Source organism: Garra rufa, chromosome 12 (genome assembly GCF_049309525.1).
Source record: "Garra rufa chromosome 12, GarRuf1.0, whole genome shotgun sequence".
Classification (NCBI taxonomy): Eukaryota; Metazoa; Chordata; class Actinopteri; order Cypriniformes; family Cyprinidae; genus Garra; species Garra rufa.
In genome coordinates this window covers 44,651,330-44,674,932 of record NC_133372.1, presented here as the reverse complement: position 1 = coordinate 44,674,932, position 23,603 = coordinate 44,651,330, and the positions used below count along the sequence as shown (strand labels likewise).

Here is a 23,603-nt window from a genome sequence, read left to right as displayed (position 1 = left end):
CTGCCGTGGGCCGCGGCTCGGCAGACAGATGCTTTGGGCTCCAGTTCGTGATATATAAACCTCCCCTTTTCCTTTTCAAGCCACACCTGGCTCACTAACACAGAAGACATTGCTCTTGGGCTTAGCACATTATCCGGATTCTTGCTGAGCACAAACTTTCTGCTTTGAGAAATGCTTTCCAGGTAGATCACCTAAATGAAGGTGGGTTTTCTTGCTGCAGTCCTGTGGAATCCAAGAGAAAATCAAAGAATTTCTATACGCGACCACTTTGAAAGCATTTTGTGTGTCGGGGAGGATGGCCAATTCACTGTGGCATGTATTGAATTATGTATTTGTTTAACAAGAATGAGAACGCCATAACAAGAAATCAAGAATGAATACAGTTTGTTTCACTATTGATTTATTGCAACTGGATCCCATTTTAAAGCTGCATAGTCAGCTACAAGTTCCAATTGATTGCTTTTTTCCTTTAAATATGGTATTTTAATAATAATAATAATTATTATTATTATATTTTAGATTTTTTTTATTTTGAGTTTAAAAAAAAAAAAGTTATAAGATAAGATTAGTTTTTATTTGTATCATTTTATTTTATTTCCATTTATAGTTTTTTCCCCATTACATATATTCTGTTGCTTCTCAAACCAGTTATCTTTGATCTGTTGTTATAATAATAATAATAATAATAATAATAATAATAATACACTGCATAATTTAATTTAATTTAAATGTTGATTTTATTATTATTATTTTCTCTTACCAGTTATATTTGATCTGTTATAATAATAATAATAACAATAATAATAAATTCAATCAATTAGATCAGCAATATTTATTATTATGATTACAGTGCAAAAAAGCTTACTTTGCTTAACATTTTTGTTTCTAGTCAAAATATCTAAAAAAAAAATTAAGATGCATTCACTAGATAAGCAAAATGCACTTAATTTAGTTATTTTTTCCTCCTGGAAACAAGGCTAAATATCTTAAGTCATTTTGCTTATTTAGTAAATACATCGTAATTAAAGAATTTAAGAATTTTTAGATGTTTTTACTAGAAACAATACTAAGTAAGGTAAGCTTTTTTGCAGTGTAATCGTAGTAATAATAATATATATTGCTGCTCTATTTGATTCCATTTATTATTATCATTATTATTAAAACAGATCAAAGATAACTGGTTAGAGAAAAATAAAAATAAATAAATAAAATAAACATTTAAATTAAATGAAAATAAAGTAAACTTTTAAATTAAATAAATGTATTAATATTAATATTTTCTTATTAACTTTCTTTTAAAGCTTTCCTTTCTTTTTGTCAACTAGGCAGTGCTGGTCATTGGTTAATGTTAACCATCTTTAGCCATCTATCATCTAACCATCTAGTTAGTTTGCTCTTAGTTAGTCGGTTAGCTCTGCAAAGCCAGCTATAAGTTTTCATTTATTTTTCCCATTACATTTAGTTTCCTTATTCTCTAACCAGCTGTCTTTGCTCTGTTCCAGGTGATCAGAAGCTGAAGTCGATATGAACTCACCCATGTCAAACTCTCAGCCCTTCAGGTCAAGAAGTACCGCGACACATGGATCTAGATTGGGATAATAATGCTTTTTGAGTAACATCTTGCACCCATGAAATTTGAGGATTGTTTTTTTGTCTTTGGGATGTGAAGCATACACTTGGAAATGGAATAGAAAATGGTTGGATTACACCCTCTTTGTTAATGCCGTCTATTGGGAGCGTTCATAAATTTCCAGGCTCACAATGGGATTGCTGAGATTGAATCATAAAACAACTTTTTTTTACATGTTTGCAGTTTCGTCCAGTTATTCCACTTAAAACTCAACTCGAGCACAGATAGGACTTCAATGGCTTTGTGATTGGTACCTGTCATTGAGAAGCCCAACACAGATTTCAAAACGGAGGAGCTATAGCTGTGTATCACCGAAACTGCCTCATCTTCCCAAGAAAGATTCCTCTTAAATGCCCTCTTGAGGACCTGGTGGCCTCTCCGATGACTGAAAACCTATTGGATTTATAGTTTCATTGAGCAGCGGCGGACTCTCGTTTACCTCCCTCAACCCCAGAGTCAAGGAGCTTTTCTCAAGCAATCAGGCGGTTCGCAACTTCATCTCGAACGAGTTTCTGACTTCTGCCCCATGTAGAGACCAGAGAGTTTTCAAACATGGCTCCCCGCTGGAGAGGAGGAGCTCAGGTTTTGGCAGTGACTCTGGGAATTCTGCAGTGCTGCGGATGGCTGTCCGGTCAGACCATAAGGACTAGTGTTGGAATGATAGGAAGACGTTCCGAGCAATGGTCGATGTCCCACGAACGCGTGAAGAGGGGATGGGTTTGGAATCAGTTCTTCGTCGTGGAGGAATACACCGGGACGGAGCCGCTCTACGTCGGAAAGGTAGGACTGCCGAACGTGTTTTTGGTTGCATGCTTACTGCTTATTTTTTTAATGCAAGAGTCAAGAGAAAATCTATAGCTGTGCAATGAAAGCCAAGAAGGATGCGTGCACTGTGCATTTAAATCAAGCAATTCTTGAGTGTGTCTCAAAGTGTACGGATGGCGTCAGACTAGTTAACTAGGACAGATCAAGCACAAGTTTGGCCGTAAGGCTGGAATTTCTTCTAGTGGCTAAACTAAAACAAGAATTATGGAATATGTTTGGAGGGATGATCCTATATGGGACTATTTTGTATTTAAAGTGAGACACTGCAGGTGAAAAGGGTAAAAAAAATCAACTAATAGTTATGACCTTACTTACCCAGTTGATTGATTACATTGATAATTGCAAACATTTTTTTGCATTACGAGTTTTCTAAAATATTAAGTTTAAAATGCAAATGAGACATTATTTAATGAAATACTGTATGTGTTAATTTGCATATATTTCTAGTACAAAAAACTAAAGACTGCAAGATGTTAGTTTCAAAATTCATGTTTAATTTTTTTGACATATTAGAGTCAAATGTTTTTACACTCCATAATTCAGAAAAAAAAACAAAAAAAACTTTTTTTTCAGGACAGACAGAAAACAGTGTTTTTTTTAACCATTTTTGGGGAAAATAAAATGTATAAAATCAAACTTGACAGGTGCATGAAAAAACAGTGTCCCCTTAAATACATTTAATCTTAGTATTTTTGTATTTTAAAAATACAAAAATACTTTTTGTCAATCAACATGTTTATTAGACTGCTGATTTCCTGGATCAGCAATTAAACAAGATTAAATGTATTTAAATACAAAATACATTTGACTTTTTCTAGAGGTATTTAAATACAAAATAATATTTCAAAATTTGTTTGAAATACTGCCCATCCCTGCAGGAAACCAGCAGTGCAATAAAGAGGTTGTTTGACAAAGTACTTTATTCATTTTGAAAATACAAAAATACTAAGCTTAAATGTATTTAAATGCAAAAAGGTATTTAAAAACAAAATAAATAGAATTTCCCTTTGCAAATGTATCAATTGGAAGTGTTCATGGCATTCCCTTTGTAGCATTTGTCATATATATATATATATATATATATATATATATATATATATATATATATTGGAACCTGTGATTCTGTTTTTTTTTTTTTTTTTTTTGATGATGATGAATAAAAGGTTAAAAAATCAGCATATTAGAATGATTTCTGAAGGATCGTGTGACAGATAGAAGACTGAAGTAATGATGCAGAAAATTCAGCTTTGAATTGCAGGAATAAATTACAATTTTAAATATATTAACATAGAAAACATTTATTTTAAATTTAAATATTATTTCACAATATTATTATTTTTTCTGTATTTTTGATAAAATAAATGCAGCCTTGATGAGCAGAAGAATCTTACTGATCCCAAACTTTTGAGTGGCAGTGTGTGTGTATATATATATATATATATATATATATATATATATATATATATATATATATATATATATATATATATATATATATATATATATATATGTATATGTATATGAAGGGGAAAAAAAATATTGTCCAGCATTATTGGCATTTTGTAGAGATAAAAGCGACTGTAATTCATTAAGAGATGTATGTCTGCCAGAAAAAGAGGAGATAATGTCTAAATGAGAGCCATAAAGGATGATGTGGGAAATGGAAGGGATATTCTGGAGAGAGATGATTTTATTAATAAAATTACGCAGAGTTACTGCTCCCTGTGAAGTAAGTCAGGCCTTGAGCCCAGACTATTAAAAGTGCTGCTGGTGTTGTGTGTCTATTGCTCACCGTATCACAGACTTTAATTAGGGTGATATAGAATTAAATATGACCATTGCCTTTTACCAGCGACGGTCATTTAAAACAATCCCTTTCTTTCTCTTTCCTCGCTCCCACACCGTCCTGTGATTAATCTGCTAATGAAATATCATTTTTTTCCAAACGTTTGGCCCCTGCATTGGCAGCTCTCTTCAATACATTTGTAAAATGAATTTCACTTAGCCTTGTGTTACATAAGCGGTTTTATGTGTCTATATTACGTGGCTCGACTATAAATATCTGGGTGCCATATAATCTGCGTTGAATTTGCAGTCTAATAACAGTACAGAGCCATTTTTTAGGCCACTTAAACGGATTTTGAAACAATACTGTAGATTACATTACAGTCACATTACAGTAAAATGCATTCTTACTGCAAAAAATGCTTTTCTTACTTAGATTTTTTGTCTTGTTTCCAGCCAAAAGATCTAAAAATTCTTAAATCAAGAAGGACTTCTAGACGAGTAAAAATTAAGTAAACATTAAGTGTTTTTGCTTGAAACAAGCAACATAGTCTGCCAGTGGGGTAAGAAAAATAATCTTGTTTTCTGTTTGAAATAGGATTTTTTTTGGTTTACACCATTGGCAGATTATTTGGCTTGTTCTAAGCAAAAAATCACTTAATTTTGACTTGTTTTCTCTGAAAACAAGACAATAATTTTTACTCATTTAGAAAATCCCTCTTGGCTGGAAACAAGACAAAAAAATCTATGTAAGAAAATATTTTTTTGCAGTGTGTCTGTGTGCCATATAATCTGCATTGTTTTTGCAGTTTAATAACAGTACAGTGTGATTTTTAGGCCACAAAAATGGAATTTGAAACAATACTGTAGATTAAAATTTAACCTACCTTGAAAAAATGTCACGTTACAGAAATAAAATGCATTCCGACTGCAAAAAATGCTTTTTTTTTTACTTTGATTTCTTTTTTCCAGCCAAATATCTAAAAATTCTTAAATCAAGAAGGATTTTCTAGACGAGTAAAAATTATTGTCTTGCTTTCAGAAAAACAAATCTAAATTAAGTGTGTTTGCTTGAAACAAGCAAAATGATCTGCCAGTGGGGTAAGAAAAATAATCTTATTTTCTGTTTCTAAGCAAAAACTCACTTAATTTTGATTTGTTTTTCTGAAAACAAAAAAATAATAATTTTTACTCATCTAAAAAATATCCTTCTTGATTTAAGAATTTTTAGATATTAGATATTCACAGAAGCCTCTGGTGACCTTATGCTATTTACATTAGACTTTCAAAGCGCATCGACTCAAAAGGCTTGTCGGAGAAACACGGACATCGTGAAGGTTAATTCTATGCATCAGTCCCTTTTCTGCAAAGAGCTTTAAGAGAGAATGAAAGTTGCAATATTTGGAGCCGAAAAGGCCACTGCACCATTTTTCCCCCTTTTCTGAAGCTGATCCTCGAAGTCCAGACGTATGTAAACCTCGAGTTGATAAATATTAGAAGTCTCTATGCAGGAAAAGGCAGCAGGGCAGCAAAATTGAACAGTGGAAAGAGAGTTTTTACACGCAGAACACCGACAAGAACATCCCGCCATATGGGCAGCGCAGCAAAGTGGAAAGATTTCCACTGCGCTTTGAAAGTCTGCCAGCCTCTTCCTTCAGACGAGCGCCGAACATTGATTGATAGGATTTGAACGTGTAGAGCCGAGACGCTGAACAGACGGCGGCGTTCATAACGCGCATGCCAAGGATGTCTGAACGTGTTCAAATAATTTCCTGCAGGCTTGGGTGAATCGTGCAAACTTTCATGCATTGCTTTTTGTTTGAAAGGGAGGTTCAACATTGTATAATAAAATATTATTAATTCAACAATTATTGTTGTTTATTTAGTAGTGGAGTACAATTATTTTGTATGATTTATACACTAATATAATATATTTTTATTAATGTATTGAAATAGGTTTGATTTTTTTTTTTTTTTAGTTTTTATTTATTTCCAGTATTAATTGATTAAATGATTATAAATATTAAAGATTATGAATAATATGTGATCCTGAACCACAAAACTTTTTATTTTTTATTTTGATAAATTCGTTAAACTCTCTATTGATGCATGGTTTGTGAATAGGACAATAGTTAAAATAATATCATGCAGGCTTAAAATGGTGCAAACTTTCATGCATTGCTTTTGTGTTTGAAAGGTGTTAAAAGATAAGTGAACATTATTTTCTTGTTTTCAGAACAACAAGTCAAAATTAAGTGAGTTTTTGCTTAGAACAAGCAAAATAATCTGCCAATGGGGTCAGCAAAAAAAAATCTTTTTTCAAACATTAAACAAAATATTTTTTCTTATTATTTTGCTTGTTTTTAAAGCACTTAATTTTGACTTTTTTTTTTTTTTTTTTTTCTGAGAACAAGAAAATATTTTTTAACATGTCTAGAAAATCCTTAAGAATTTTTTGATATTTTGGCTGAAAACAAGACAAAAATCTAAGTAAGAAGTTTTATTCATAGTATTTAATTATAATCTTTAATATTTATAACCATTTAATAATTTAATACTAGAAATAAATAAAAACTAAAACAACAACTAATAATAATAATAATAATAATAATAATAATAATAATCAAAAATAGAAAAAATCTAGTAAACTACAACAACAACAATAATAATAATAATAATAATAATAATAATAATAATAATAATAATAATAATAACAAAAGCAGACAACAACAATGTAAAATAATTTAATTAGAAAATTTAATTTATATATATATATATATATATATATATATATATATATATATTTTTTCTAATTAAATTATTTTACATTGTTGTTGTCTGCTTTTGTTATTATTATTATTATTATTATTATTATTATTATTATTATTATTATTATTAGTTGTTGTTTTAGTTTTTATTTATTTCTAGTATTAAATTATTAAATGGTTATAAATATTAAAGATTATAATTAAATACTATGAATAAAACTTCTTACTTAGATTTTTGTCTTGTTTTCAGCCAAAATATCAAAAAATTCTTAAGGATTTTCTAGACATGTTAAAAAATATTTTCTTGTTCTCAGAAAAAAAAAAAAAAAAAAATCAAAATTAAGTGCTTTAAAAACAAGCAAAATAATAAGAAAAATTATTTTGTTTTATGTTTGAAAAAAGATTTTTTTTTTTTGCTGACCCCATTGGCAGATTATTTTGCTTGTTCTAAGCAAAAACTCACTGAATTTTGACTTGTTGTTCTGAAAACAAGAAAATAATGTTCACTTATCTAGAAAATGCTTCTTGATTTAATATTTTTTAGATATTTTGGCTGGATCAAGACAAAAAAATCTAAGAAAAGTTTTTTTTTTTTTTTTTTTTTTTTTTGTAGTGCATAAAACCAATAATTAAGTTTCTATTTTTAAACTGATGTATGGTTTGGCCAAGATACAACAAGTTGTTCAAATCAAGTTCTTAGCAATGCATAATACAAATCAAAAATGAAGTTTTAACATGTTTACGGTAGAAAATTTAGAAAATATCTTCATGGAACATGATCTTTACTTAATATCCTAATGATTTTTGGCATAAAAGCTGATAATTTTGACCCTATACAATGTATTTTTGGCTATTGCTATAAATATACCCATGCTACTTAAGACTGGTTTTGTGGTCCAGGGTCACATATTATTAATAAATATTTAGCATTTTTTATTAGTAGTATTAGTAGTTTTTGCTTATTTAACAATAATAACTTCCTAAGTTGTGTCCTACTTTGAATGTGTTATCCTTATAGTCTGCATTTCAGTCAGTTGAATAATTGATAAATAATTAGTATTTTCTTATACCCTCTTTGCCTCATAAGCATTTCTGTCTGGCAGGCCAAAATTCCTGGTTAAAAATGTATCAGGATGTTCATGCTAAATCTCTTTATCCTCGAATTGTAATAGTTTAAATGTCAGGGGTGTTCGCCGAATCTGCATGTTGATTGCGAGATGAAGCTTTATGAATATATTATTAATGTTTTGATCTCTCACTTGAGAAAGAGTGTTTTGTAGCTAATGAATTTCAGCAAAACAAAAGGCCCGTGTTTGCTGATGAGATTTGGCCGTCGTGACCCGATGTGCAGATGTCTAGTCTGAAGTCTCTGTTGAGAATAGCACACGGTTTTGTTTGCAGTTCAGGCTGCAATGAAAATTGTCAAATAATCAGGCCTATAAAAATTTCCATTCATCAGAAGCCACATTGGAAGCTGTCAATGATTGTTAATGGTACAGAAATGGCATTTTGATAAGCTAGTCACTTCTTTTGTTGGAGATTTTGACAGCAGTAAATGCAAGACTTTGACATCATGTTTGGAAAGTTTAATTAAGAAAATAGTACCTTTATTGAGCAAGGATGCATTCAATTGATCAAAAGTGACAGTAAAGACATTTACAACGTTGCAGAAGATTTCTATTTAAATAAACGCTGTTAAACTTTTTATTCATCTGTGAATACTGAAAAATAAAATTTATCACCATTTTCATCTTTCATAATAATCAAAAATGTTTTTAAAGCAAATCAGCATATGTCTTCTGGAGGATCATGTGACACTGAATACTGTGGTAATGATGCTCAAAATTGAACTTGGACGTATATATCACCTATATTCACATAGAAAACAGATATTTTAAATTGTAATAATATTTCACAATTTTATGTATATATAATAAATGCAAGCATAACAGACTTTAAAACATGAAGAAAATAGTACTTTTATTGAGCAAGGATGCATTAAATTGATCAAAAGTGACAGTAAAGACATTTACAATGTTGCAGAAGATTTCTATTTAAATAAATGCTGTTCCATTTAACTTTTTATTCATCTGTGAATCCTGAAATATTAAATGTATCACCATTTTCAACATTGATAACGATCAAAAATGTTTCTTAAGCAGCAAATCAGCATATTAGAATGATTTCTGAAGGATCATGTGACACTGAAGACTGTAGTAATGATACTAAAAATGCAGCTTTGATCACAGAAATAAATTACTTTTTCACCTATATTCACATAGAAAACAGATATTTTAAATTGTAATACTATTTCACATTTTTTATGTATATATAATAAATGCAAGCATAACAGACTTTAAAAAAAAAATAAAGAAAATAGTACTTTTATTGAGCAAGGATGCATTAAATTGATCAAAAGTTACAGTAAAGACATTTACAATGTTGCAGAAGATTTCTATTTAAATAAATGCTGTTTCTTTGAACTTTCTATTCATCTGTGAATCCTAAAAAAAATGCTTTACCGTTTTTAACATTGATAATAATCAGAAATGTTTCTTGAGCAGCAAATCAGAATGATTCCTGAAGGATCATGTGACACTGAATACTGTGGTAATGATGCTAAAAATTGAGCTTTGATCACAGGAATACATTACATTTTCACATATATTCACATAGAAAACAGATATTTTAAATTGTAATAATATTTCAAAATTTTTATCTATATATAATAAATGCAAGCATAACAGACTTTAAAATATGAAGAAAATAGGACTTTTATTGATCAAAAGTGACCGTAAAGACATTTACAATGTTGCAGAAGTTCATGTGACACTGAAGACTGAAGTAATGATGCTAAAAATTGAACTTTGATCACAGAAATAAATTGCATTTTCACATCTATTCACATAGAAAACGGATATTTTAAATTGTAATAATATTTCATAATTTCTATGTATTTTTAATCAAATAAATGCAGCCTAGGCAAGCATAACAGACTCTAAAACATGAAAAAACCTCCCAAAACTTTAAGCAGCAGTTTATTTTATAAATAAATGAAAAATATTCTATCTATTTTTGTTTAGGCCTCTAACAATTGCTTGCTTTTTCTTTTTTATTATTCTATCTATTTTCTTTTTTATTTATTATATAATTAAAAAAAAAACTTGATATGTGTACTGTGTTAGGCTAAGCAATACCATGCATGTTATTGCTCTTTTGTTGAATTTGATTGCTTCCATTGTACTCTTTTGTAAGTCGCTTTGGATAAAAGCGTCTGCTAAATGTCTAAATGTAAATGAAAATAAAGTGTATATGCCGCCTGAGATGCATGCAAACATATTTCAAAACAACCGTAGTCCTAGTTTGACTTCCTGACCCGCGTCTCATTTATTCACACTTTCCATGTGTCGCTGGTGCCACGATCACAGTGCAGTAGCTTTCCCTGCCTCAGCGCTCATCAGAGGTGAGATATTGGGAGTGTCGGCTAGCTCCTTCACTGCGACTAGCAGCTAACAGGTTTGCTTTGTTAGCTTGTGACCTGAGAGGTGGCAGGTCGTCACAGCCTGGAGCTTCACTGCTCCGTCAGCCACTTCATACTAACTACACCACTGAAATACCATTTCAGACTCAAACTGTTTGTCCATTGTAGACTTTTAGCCTTTTCTGGTTAAAATCGACTGACAATACGGCAGTGTACAGCCTCTAAGTGATCGACATGATAAACCTGTTGCACACAATCTACTCCATGTCTTTTGTCATCTGTTTGATAGTTTTTGCTTTCTAGTACAAAGTACAAAGTCTTTTACACAGCAAAAAAATGCTTTTCTTACTTAGATTTTTCGTTGTTTGAAGCCAAAATATCTAAAAATTCTTAAATCAAGAAGGTAAAATGTATTTTCTTGTTTTCAAAAAAAAGGCAAAACAATAGTTTTTGCTTAGAACAAGCAAAATAATCTGCCAATGGGGTTAGAAAAAAATCATATTTCAAACAGAAAACAATATTACCCCATTGGCAGATTATTTTGCTTGTTTCAAGCAAAAACACTTAATTTTGAGTTTTTTTTTTCTGAAAACAAGACAAAAATCTAAGTAAGAAATTTGCTTTTTTTTTGCAGTGAATGTTTAGATGAACACTGGACTGAAGCAGCTTGGAATCGTTTTTGAGTCTCACATCTGATCATCAGGATCTTTTGAGGAACATTTGTTTCCAAAAGCTTTACTTTCACTGTTCCTTAGTGGAGGAATGATCTTCCCAAGTCTTCAAAACATCTCACATCTTCTGAGGAACATTTATTTGCTCATCTCCTAGTCATTATTGTATTGCATTGCATAATATGTTTTGAGCATTTAATTATCATCATACTAAGACATCTTATTGCAGATATAGACTTAAGATTGATTCTTTTTGTCCATATAAATATCAGCATCTGCACCAAATATGTTGCATATTATTTAATTAAAACACATTGTTATATTTAAATACAGTTGAGGTCAAAAGTTTACATCCCCCTTTCAGAATCTTCAAAATGTTAATTATTTAAAAAAAAAAAAAAACTTTGTTATTGCATATTTAGTACTGAACTGAATAAGATGTTTCATAAAAAAATGTTTGCACATAGTCCACAAGAGAAAATAATAGTTTAATTTATAAAAATGACCCTGTTCAAAAGTTTACAGCTGTGTTTTTTTTGTTCAGTGATAGTTGTTCATGAGTCCCTTGTTTGTCCTGAACAGTTAAACTGCCTGCTGTTCTTAAGAAAAGTCCCACAATTTCTTTGGTTTTCCAGCATTTTTGTGTATCTGAACCCTTTTCCAACAATGACTATGATTTTGAGATCCATCTTTTCACACTGAGGACAACTGAGGGACTCATATGCAACTATTACAGAAGGTTCAAACACTCACTGATGCTCCAGCAGGGGTGAAAACTTTTGAACAAAATGGAGATGTACATTTTTCTTATTTTGCCTAAATATCTTTTTTTTCTTCAGAAGCAACAGAAAATATTTACGTTTCCCAGAAGAAAAAAGTAATTTACTCTGGTCTTCAAATTCAAAAAGTTTTCACCCCGTGCTCTTAATGCATGGTTCCCTTTCGATACTTTCACTCGTACTGCGTCGAAGACGCTTATGGGGAAAAAGCTCCTTTTTCTCCTGAGACTGAAGCATTTCAATAACGCAGTGTAACTGCACGGCCATTGGTTCGTGCAGTGATAAAAAGACGAACCAATGGCTCGGCAGCGGAGCTGCACGAGCCTATGGCGATGATTCGCGCCCGATCGCGCCAAAAGGGGCGGAGTATCTGGCTATATAAGCGTGCATTTAGCCATAGGATCTCAGATCCTTCTCCTTCAGCGACGACTTCTTTGCTGATCTACGAGACTTGATGCTACTCGCCGTTGACACGCCTTCGCAGCGGATCAAGCTGAACGAGAGACCCTCTCTGCTCGTCTGATTAGCCGCTTCTCAGCCGCCTTCAGCGTCGCAGCAGCAGCGGTCCCAGCTGATCCCCTGCCGCCATCCGGTGAGTATAAAAGGGCTTATTTCTAAGAAGTAAGTTCTAAAAGAGCAAATTTTCTAGCGACGTTGTTGCAAATGTCGCGATGCGAGTGGCTCGTGCAGGGCTCTGCACGATGTAGAAGGGCAGTGAGTGCCGCTCACTGAGACGGAATGCTGTCGCTGACAGTTTGAGTCTCGCTCTTTTCGCTCGCTAACCCCGTTCTCCCGTTTCTTATCTCTCAGCAAGGCTCGGAGAAAGAGACAGTGGAGTCAGGGAACTAAACAACAGGGTTTGAACGATCGTACGCCGGCAGTGAGCCCGCGCACTCGCTCTTCCCGTTGCCTATGATCTGACAAGCTCGCATTTGTTTGTGTGTGTGTGTTGCTAGGGAGACGGACTGCGTTCACTACGAAAGCCCGGTCCGCTCGCAGAAGGCGCTCCAGCTCTCATGTCTCTCTCCTCCCAGTAATCTCGGAGGAAGCAGCAGCGAGTTGTGAGCTGAGCAATCAAGCACGAGCATTCTCATGCCGACACATATTGTGCGAGCTTTATTGATTTGCCAGCGTGTGTTACTCGCGAGGATCAGATGCACTCGTTACACGAGCGGCTTTAATCCTCCCAGGCAGATCAGAGCGAAGCACTGTTACATCTATTACTGACGGCTTTGCTTTCGTGTATGCGTCGCTTATGCCGCGCTCACAGAGGCGAGCTGCTTTCATTATTAATAGTATGGACATGTTCGCTCGCGGGAGTCGCCCCGCCTCCCCCTTCTCACGTTTCTCTTCTCTCAGTTACCTCGGAGAAAGAAACGGTGAATGCGCGATCAGACTTAAGTGACGTAACGCCGGCAAAGCCCCGCGTTCGTCACTCTGTGCAGTTTTTGATCAGTGTTATGTGAGGATCTGCGCCTCTCGCCTTATCGAGCGGCTCTATCCTTCTGAGCAAATCGGAGCAGAACGCTGTCACCTATGATTCTATATTGCTGACAGCTTCATATTTCAGTGCGCCTCTCGCCTGGGCCACGCCCACGCTGAGGCTGCATGCTCTGAGACAGACAGCTCTCTCTGCGAGTGTTTACGTCTGGATCTGCTTTGCTCACAGCTCGATTTCTCAATGAAGACGGCCCCGCCCCTCCCCTCGTCTGCTACGAGCAGAACTGAGAGGATGTGCGCAGCGTTTTAAACTGCCTATGTTTATACAAAGATCATCAGTACTCCTCTTTTTGAGCGGTTTGATCTTTTTAGGTGGATTAAAGGAGAATGCTGTCACTGTGATCATTACTGACAGCTTCAATTTGGATGCGTCCTGGCCACGCCCACGCTGAGGCTGCGCTCGTTGAGACGATGAGTGTTATGTCTCGCTGGCGGCTCGTTTCTCAATGAAGACGGCCCCGCCCCTCCCCTCGTCTGCTACGAGCAGAACTGAGAGGATGTGCGCAGCGTTTTAAACTACCTATATGTTAATACAAAGATCATCATTACTCCTCTTTTGAGCGGTTTGATCTTTTAGGTGGATTAAATGAGAATGCTGTCACTGATCATTACTGACAGCTTCAAATTGGATGCGTCTGGGCCATGCCCACGCTGAGGCTGCGCTTGTTGAGACGATGAGTGTTATGTCTCGCTGGCGGCTCGTTTTCTCAGTGGAAAATGTTGTGACCCCTGGGCCCTTTCTGACAGCGTCCTCACAACCTGCCATTGTCATAACGGTCAGTTGCTCGAACCAATGCAACCCCTTGCCACGCGGGCCGAGGCCTGGCAAGCCATCCCCGGAGTGTCAAGTGGGTTCTGGGCATAATAGAACGAGGTTACACACGTCAGTTCGCTTGAAGACCACCACGCTTCAGCGGGGTCTCCACCTCAGTTCACAGCAAAGACGTAGAAGTTTTGCGTACGGAGGTGAGGAATTTGTTGGCAAAGGTGCCGTAGAAACGGTTCCCCCAACACAGAGCGAGTCAGGCTTCTACAGCCGTTCTTCCTCGTTCCAAAGAAGGATGGCAGTCTAAGACCCATCCTCGACCTCAGACGTCTGAATCGCGCCCTCATGAGACGGCCGTTCAGAATGATTACGCTAAAGCAGATCCTCTCGCAGATATGCACAGAGGACTGCTTTTGCTCACTGGATCTGAAAGATGCATACTTCCATATCCAGATTGCCCCCCGTCACAGGCAATTCTTGAGATTCGCCTTCGAGGTATTGGCTTATCAATATACAGTCCTTCTGTTCGGACTGTCCTTAGCTCCCCGCACGTTTACGAAGTGCATGGACGCAGCGCTTTTCCCCCTGAGACAGATGGGAATCCGCGTCTCGAATTACCTCGACGACTGGCTCATCCTGGCCCAGTCGGAGGACGAGCTAATACACCACAGATCCATAATCCTCAGCCACTTAGTGTGCCTAGGACTCAGGGTCAATTTTGCCAAGAGCGTGCTGTCTCCCAGCCAACGTATTTCATTCCTGGGAGCAGTTTTCGACTCAACCCGAATGGAGTTGCGCCGCAACGAGCCCAGGCTATTTGCAGGCTCGCGGCCTCCTTCAAAGTCGGAGCCCTTCGCCCTCTCAAGGCTTTTCAGAAGATGCTCGGCCTGATGGCCTCGGCATCCCCAGTACTTCAGTTGGGCCTGCTTCAAATGCGCCCTCTGCAGTTCTGGCTGAAACCAAAGGTTCCTCCTCAAGCCTGGCGTCTAGGACGCCTACGTATCAAGGTAGATCAGGCCTGTGTCACAGCTCTGATTCCTTGGAAGAACTCTCAATGGATGGAACAGGGCGTTCCCCTGGACATGGTATTCAGAAGGAAAGTGGTCTCGACAGATGCCTCCAACTCAGGTTGGGGGTCACTGTGCGACAGCCAGCCTGCATTCGACCAATGGTCGAAAGCAGAGAGTCGCCTTCACATCAACTGCCTAGGAATGTTAGCAGTGTGTTTAGGCCTCCACACCCTTCTGCCGGTCTTAAAGGGACACCACGTCTTAGTCCGCTCGGACAGTATGACAGTGGTGTCTTACATAAATCACCAGGGAGGTCTTTCGTCGAGACATCTATCACGTTAGTGAAACGTCTCCTAAAGTGGGCTCAACTGCACTTCCGCTCGTTGAGAGCAACACATGTGCCAGGCAGGCTGAACCAGGGAGCAGACATGCTGTCTCGGAGCAACGTCTCCTCAGACGAGTGGATGCTTCACCCCCAAATGGTTCAGGAAATATGGGCGGTCTTCGGCAAGGCGCAAGTAGATCTTTCGCCTCAGAAGACAATTATCACTGCCCAATCTATTTTTCAAAGGAACAGGATGTATTGGCCCGCGAGTGGCCCAATCTCCTTTTATATGCGTTTCCCCCGACTGCCCTGGTACCACGGGTCATAAGGCGAGTCAGGGAGCAGAAGCTCAAAGTCCTGTTAGTGGCCCCATTCTGGCAGAACCAGCATTGGTTTCCAGATCTTCCTCGGCTGCTTTCAACAGCGCCGTGGCCCATTCCACTGAGACGAGATCTCTTAACGCAGGCAAACAGAACGCTATGGCACCCCCCACCGGAATTGTGGGCGCTGCACGTATGGTCTCTCGACGGGAGCCTACAAGTCTCTCTGAGGCCGTTTTGAGCACTATCTCTCAAGCCAGAGCACCCTCTACAAGGCGGCTCTATGATCTTAAGTGGTCTGTCTTTTCCGCCCGGTGTTCCACCCGCGGTGCAGATCCGAATTTATGCGACATATCAGTGATATTGTCCTTCCTTCAGGAGCTATTGGACAAGGGAAGATCTCCCTCCACGCTCAAAGTCTATGTGACAGCCATAGCGGCATTCCATTACCTTATAAATGGTCAATCTGTGGGAAAGAACGATCTGGTCGTTCGTTTCTTGAAGGGGTCAAGAAGGCTTAACCCCCCTTCGCCCCATCACAGTCCCTTCTTGGGACCTACCCACGGTGCTGAGGGCTCTGAGAAGCCCTCCCTTTGAGCCGCTTCAGTCCACTGACCTTCGCCCTCTAACGCTGAAAACTGCCCTGCTTTTAGCATTGGCATCAGTCAAACGTATGGGTGAACTACAGGCGCTCTTTGTGAGCCCCATATGCTTGGAATTCGGGCTAAATGACTCTAAAGTCATCCTGAAGCCAAGACGTGGTTATGTACCTAAAAGTCTCTCGACGCCATTCAGAGACCAAATTATTTCCCTCTTGGCTCTTCCTCCTTCGGAGCAAGACCAGGATTTTAATCCCCTCTGCCCCGTTAGGGCATTGAGGTGTTATGTAGAGCGTTCTGCTTCCTTTAGGCAGTCAGAACAGCTGTTTGTGTGTTTCGGTGGCCGCGCCAAGGGGTCTTCGGTCACGAAACAGGTTATCAAAATGGATAGTGGAAGCCATCATGCTGGCTTACTCTTCTTTGGGCCTACAATGTCCCATGGGGGTAAGAGCCCATTCGACTAGAGGCATCGCCTCGTCCTGGGCCTGGTCTAGTGGCGTTTCCATAGCAGAAATTTGTGCGGCGGCCGGCTGGGCCGTCCACATTTGCTAGATTTTATAATCTGGACGTCCCGGTCTTACAGACTCGGGTGCTTTCTGCATAATGGGATAACTGTTACCAGTAATAAATGTTATGTGGTATGCTTTGGCCTCAGTTGGAGCTCCAAACTGCACTTAAATCCCTGGAACGGATGTTTATCACGTTATCTTGATTAAACAGATTGGCCCATACTAGCCCTTCAGTGCTAGGGCCGTGTCAGTCGTTCCTCTACCATAGCAACGGCGGGATTGTACTGGTTCCCCATAAGCGTCTTCGACGCAGTACGAGTGAAAGTATCGAAAGGGAACGTACTCGGTTACTTTCGTAACCTCGGTTCCCTGAGATACGGGAACGAGTACTGCGTTGCTGGCCGTGCTATGTAGCTGCACGACTCAGTCGTCGCTTCAGTCGAAGTACCTGAGATCCTATGGCTAAATGCACGCTTATATAGCCAGATACTCCGCCCCTTTTGGCGCGATCGGGCGCGAATCATCGCCATAGGCTCGTGCAGCTCCGCTGCCGAGCCATTGGTTCGTCTTTTTATCACTGCACGAACCAATGGCCGTGCAGTTACACTGCGTTATTGAAATGCTTCAGTCTCAGGAGAAAAAGGAGCTTTTTCCCCATAAGCGTCTTCGACGCAGTACTCGTTCCCGTATCTCAGGGAACCGAGGTTACGAAAGTAACCGAGTACGTTTTTCCTTCTGAAGCATCAGTGAGTGTTTGAACCTTCTGTAATAGTTGCATATGAGTCCCTCAGTTGTCCTCAGTGTGAAAAGATGGATCTCAAAATCATACAGTCATTGTTGGAAAGGGTTCAGATACACAAAAATGCTGGAAAACCAAAGAAATTGTGGGACTTTTCTTAAGAACAGCAGGCAGTTTAACTGTTCAGGACAAACAAGGGACTCATGAACAACTATCATCAGTGGATCATTCAGGTAACAACACAGTATTAAGAATCATATTTTTTTTTCCCTTTGTTTCTCTTTATATCAAGCTATGTGACCCATAAAAGCCCATATGCAAACAAATTTTCCTTTATATGTTTCTAAAGGTTCAATAAAATGTTCCATTTCAGATAATTAGATGATTTTCTTTTACAGGCTTAATATGCATAATTCCATGTGTATTTTATGTTTTCTGAAGTATCATACCGTTAATTTAGCAACAATCTAATCACAAACTCTGCTGGAATAAATTGTGAATCAAATCTACTTTCTGTAGCGCTAATTGTCGCCTATGTAGTGTTCCAAATCAGTCACTTATCTCAGTTAGAAGCTGCCCATGTAGACAGCAGGCAGTAGTGTTTCTAGCCTAAGGTATCTGAGGATTTTCAAACTGTGCAGTGAAATGAAGTCTGCTTGAGGGCTGCAAAGTGATGTTATTTGGTTTAAGCCTCTAGTTAGGGAGTAAATGAAGTCAGAATAATCAAATATTGCGAAAAGCCACAGATGAAAAGACTTTTAGAGATGAAAACTATTAGCAAGCAATGCATGACCTTAGATTTGCCGTCTCACGCTCAGACGAGACCGGTAGCAGTTTGTCAGGTAAAAAAAGCATCTCAGTTTTGCTGTGGCATGTTTATTCTGCTTTCATTTCATTAGGGAAAACAGCAGAGTCAGAGGAAATCCACAGCAGTCAGCAGATCTGTTTAAATGTTATTATTTTTACATTCATAATTAATGGAAGCAGATGTGATGTTGATCATATGATCTCCGTATGCCATAATGTGCACAAAAGACTCCAGGAGCGCGTCGTGTTTCTGTTCTCGGATCGCTGTGAACAGGCAGGGAGGAGGATTTTTTTATCCTCCGGCTCTCCAGATATTGCCCAGCTTTCTTTGTCTTCCTGTTAGAGAGTTTTTTTTATTACTGCTGAAATATTGATACGCCAAAAAAGAGGATATTTCCAAGCGCATGTTTTATTCGACTGAGGGAGGATTCGAAATGAAGAAAGAGGGTGGAAAATAAATGCAATACTGTAGGCCGGCTTGCGTTATTCCCATGTTTTACGACAAATACCTAATGAAAATCCCCACGGGGGTGATAGAAGCCGCTATTTAATTAAGAGTTGATCAAATATTTAACACGTCGATGATGGAGAGGGTGATTTCGCTCTGTCCACTGCTGTTTAGAAGACTTTTGCCAGGCACATTATAATGTGAAACAGGCACAGACTGAAGCTGAAGAAACTCAAAATGATACAGTCGACGGAGCATTACAACACTGCAGCGCTGCAGGTACCTCTGCATTTCAATAGCTCACATCAACCTTTCAGCATCAACATTAAAAGCCAGAATTAAAGAAACTGGATTTTAAGGGTTTAAAAGCTTGCAAGTGCACAAAACTACTCTAAAACCATCTGAAAACCCCTCTGAAACCATCTAGACAGACCATCTTGAAGATTTTATGAAATGATTTTGTCTTTTTGCTGTGAAACCTTTTTAAAAAATACATTTAAGAATAAAAAATGATTAGCTTTAGAGAAACGTGTATTTCTTCATCTCCCAGTCATCATAGAATTGGATTGCATTACATTTCAGCATTAACATCTCCCTGCTGATAAAAAACAAAAAAACAAACAAACAAACAAACAAACAAAATAAACAACTGAAATCAGAATTAAAGACTATTTTTTGCTGGTTTAATCTGGATTTTGAGGGTTTAAAAGCTTGCAAGTGCACAAAACTACTGTAAACCCATCTACACTGCAAAAAAAATGCTTTTCTTACTTAGACTGGTTTGTCTCGTTTCCACCGAAAATATCGAAAAAATCTTGAATGAAGAAGGATTTTCTAGACAAGTAAAAATTATTGTCTTGTTTTCAGAAATAAGAAGTTAAAATTAAGGGATTTTTTTGTGTGAAGCAAGCAAAATAATCTAATGAAATCAGAATATTTTGCTTACCCCATTGGCAGATTATTTAGCTTGTTTTAAGCCAAAACTCACTTTATTTTGACTCAATAATTGACAATAATTTTCACTCGTCTAGAAAATCCTTCTTGATTTAAGAATTTGTAGATATTCTGGCTGGAAACAACACAACAAATCAAACGACAAAGTAAGAAAAGCATTTTTTGCAGTGTAGAAACCCCTCTGAAACCATCTAGACAGACCATCTTGGGGTTTTATGAAATCCTATCAAATTTAGATGTGATTTCTTGAGATTTGTGTCTTTATTTTATGTCTTTTTGCTGTGAAACCTTTTTAAAAAAGTGAACTGAAGAATAAAATATAATACGTTTTTTGAGGAATGTGTATTTCTTCATCACTCAATCCTCATTTTATTGCATTGCTGATAAAAGAAAACAAAAACAGCTGAAACCAGAATTAAAGACTATTTTTTGCTGGTTTAATCTGGATTTTAAGGGTTTAAAAGCTTGCAAGTGAACAAAACTACTCTAAAACCATCTGAAATCCCCTCTGAAACCATCTAGACAGACCATCTTGAAGATTCTATGAAATGATTTTGTCTTTTTGCTGTGAAACCTTTTTAAAAATAAAATACATTTAAGAATAAAAAATGATTAGCTTTAGATTTCTTCATCTCTCAGTCATCATAGAATTGGATTGCATTACATTTCAGCATTAACATCTCCCTGCTGATAAAAAAACCAAAACAAAACAAACAAACAAACAAACAAACAAACAAACAAACAAAAAAAATAAACAACTGAAATCAGAATTAAAGACTATTTTTTGCTGGTTTAATCTGGATTTTTAGGGTTTAAAAGCTTGCAAGTGCCCAAAACTACTTTAAAACCATCTGTAAACCCCTCTGAAACCAACTAGACAGACTATCTTGGAGGTTTTATGAAATCTTATAAAATGTAAACGTGATTTCTTGAGATTTGTTTCTTTATTTTATGTATTTTTGCTGTGAAACCTTTTTAAAAAAGTGAACTGAAGAATAAAATATGATCAGCTTTTGAGAAACGTGCATTTCTTCATCTCTCAGTCATCATAGAATTGGATTGCATTACATTTCAGCATCAACATCTCCCTGCTGATAAAAAAAACCAAAACAAAACAAACAAACAAACAAAAAAAATAAACAACTGAAATCAGAATTAAAGACTATTTTTTGCCGGTTTAATCTGGATTTTTAGGGTTTAAAAGCTTGCAAGTGCCCAAAACTACTTTAAAACCAACTGTAAACCCCTCTGAAACCATCTAGACAGACTATCTTGAAGATTTTATGAAATCTTATAAAATGTAGATGTGATTTCTTGAGATTTGTTTCTTTATTTTATGTCTTTTTGCTGTGAAACCTTTTTAAAAACTTAAGAATAAAATATGAATAAAATATGATCAGCTTTTGAGAAACGTGCATTTCTTCATCTCTCAGTCATCATAGAATTGCATTGCATTATGTTTCAGCATCAACATCTCCCTGCTGACAAAAAAAGAAAAAAACAGCTGAAACCAGAATTAAAGACCTTTTTTGCTGGTTGTTTCTGGATTTGCTGCATTTAAAAGCTAGGGAATGCACAAACGTACTCTAGACAGACCATCTTGGAGGTTTAGTAGGAAATCCAATGAATTGTAGAGGCGATTTCTTAGGATTAGTCTCTTTGTTTTGTCTCTCTTTGATCAGAATCTGCTCCGAATTGCATTTTTTTGCCCAGTTTGGGCCTCTGAATAAAACTGGGCTCCATATTGTTCGTATTGTTACTATTAAAACCACAATTAAAGATGATTTTTGGCTGTTTGGATCTAAATTCCCAGGGTTTACCAGCTGGCAAGTGCCCAAATCTACTCTAAAACCACTGAGTTAGACTGTCTTAGGCAGTTAGGAAATCTTATAAAATGTAGATGTGATTTCTTGAGATTTGTTTCTTTATTTTATGTCTTTTTGCTGTAAACCTTTTTAAAAAAGTGAACTTAAGAATAAAATATGATCAGCTTTTGAGGAATGTGTATTTCTTCATCTCTCAGTCATCATAGAATTGTATTGCATTGCGTTTCGGCATCAACATCTCCTTGCTTATAAAAAAGAAAAAAAAACAGCTGAAACCAGAATTAAAGACCTTTTTTGCTGGTTGTTTCTGGATTTGCAGCTTATAATAGCTGGGGAATGCACAAAAGTATTCTAGACAGACCATCTTGGAGATTTAGTAGAAAATCCAATGAATTGTAGAGGCGATTTCTTAGGATTAGTCTCTTTGTTTTGTCTCTCTTTGATCAGAATCTGCTCCGAATTGCATATTTTTGCTCAGTTTGGGCCTCTGAATAAAACTGGGCTCCATATTGTTACTATTGAAACCACAATTAAAGATGATTTTTGGCTGTTTGGATCTAAATTTCCAGGGTTTACCAGCTGGCAAGTGCCCAAAACTACTCTAAAACCATCAAGTTAGACTGTCTTGGACGGTTAGTAGGAAATCCTATGAAATGTAGAGGTGATTTCTTGAGATTTGTGTCTTTATGCTGAGAAATCTTGACTTTCTGAGTGTCAAATATGATCATCAGGCTTTTGATGAGGGTTTATTTGTTCATATCTCAATCCTCATTGTAGTGCATTGCATTGTTTTAGCATCAACATCGCCCTGCTGATAAAAACAACTGAAAGCAGAATTAAAATGGTTTAAGAGCTGCCAAGGTCTCAAAACTACATTAAAAGCTTTTAATAATGAAATGTAGAGGCAATTTCTTGAGATCAGTTTTGATGTTTTGCCTCTTTTTGATCAGAATCTACACCAAATTGTATATTTTTGCTCAGTTTGGGCCTCTAAATAAAACTGGGCTTCATGTTCTTACAATTGAAACCAGAAGTAAAGGTGATTTCTGGCTGGCAAGTGCCCAAAGCGACTCTAAAACCATAGTTAGACCATCTTGGAGATTTAGTGGGAAATCCAATGAATTGTAGAGGAGATTTTTTAGGATTAGTTTCTTTGTTTTGTGTCTTTTTGATCAGATTCTGCTCCAAATTGCATATTTTTGCTCAGTTTGGGCCTCTGAATAAAACCGGGTTCCATATTCTTACTATTGAAACCAGAATTAAAGATGATTTTTGGCTGTTTGGATCTAGATTTGCAGGGTTTAGCAGCTGGCAAGTGCCCAAAACGACTCTAAAACCATCTAGTTAGACCATCTTGGGGGTTTTATTAAGTAAATGTAATAATAACTGATATTGTCAGTAATATTTGAAGATGAACACTTAGCTGGACTGAATCAACTGAGGTTTACTTCTTTATTTATGAATATTTTTTTAGAAATGTGTCAAATACGATCCTCAGGCTTTTGGGGAGTGCTATGTCTTTATCTCTCAATCGTCACTGTATTGCATTGTATTGTAATGCATTATATAATTCAACATAAACATCTCCCTGCTGAAAAAAAAAAAAATGAAACCACTATTAAAGACTATTTTCGGATGGTTTGATCTGGTGCAAGTGCCCAAAACTGCTCTAAAAATAGGTTTTGTGTCTTTTCAATCAGTATCTGCACCAAATTGCATATTTTTGATATGAATAAAATTAAGCTCAATATTCTCACTGTTAAAACCAAATTTAAAAATGGGTGTTTGGATCTAAATTTCCAGGGTTTACCTGTTGGAAAGTGGCCAAAACCACTCTAAAACCATCTTGAACATCTCTAGG

At 36.6% G+C, this 23,603-nt stretch overlaps 1 protein-coding gene across 1 annotated transcript in view; it reads left to right on the top strand.

The window, feature by feature from the left end:
- The first annotated feature begins 1,505 nt into the window (after positions 1-1,505).
- Positions 1,506-23,603, top strand: part of LOC141347630 (cadherin-7-like) — a 56,860-nt gene continuing 34,762 nt past the window's right edge. The window contains exon 1 of the mRNA XM_073852616.1: positions 1,506-2,410. Within this exon, the coding sequence (XP_073708717.1) occupies positions 2,183-2,410 (228 nt within the window). The 5' untranslated portion in view covers positions 1,506-2,182. The remainder of the gene's footprint in view (positions 2,411-23,603) is intronic.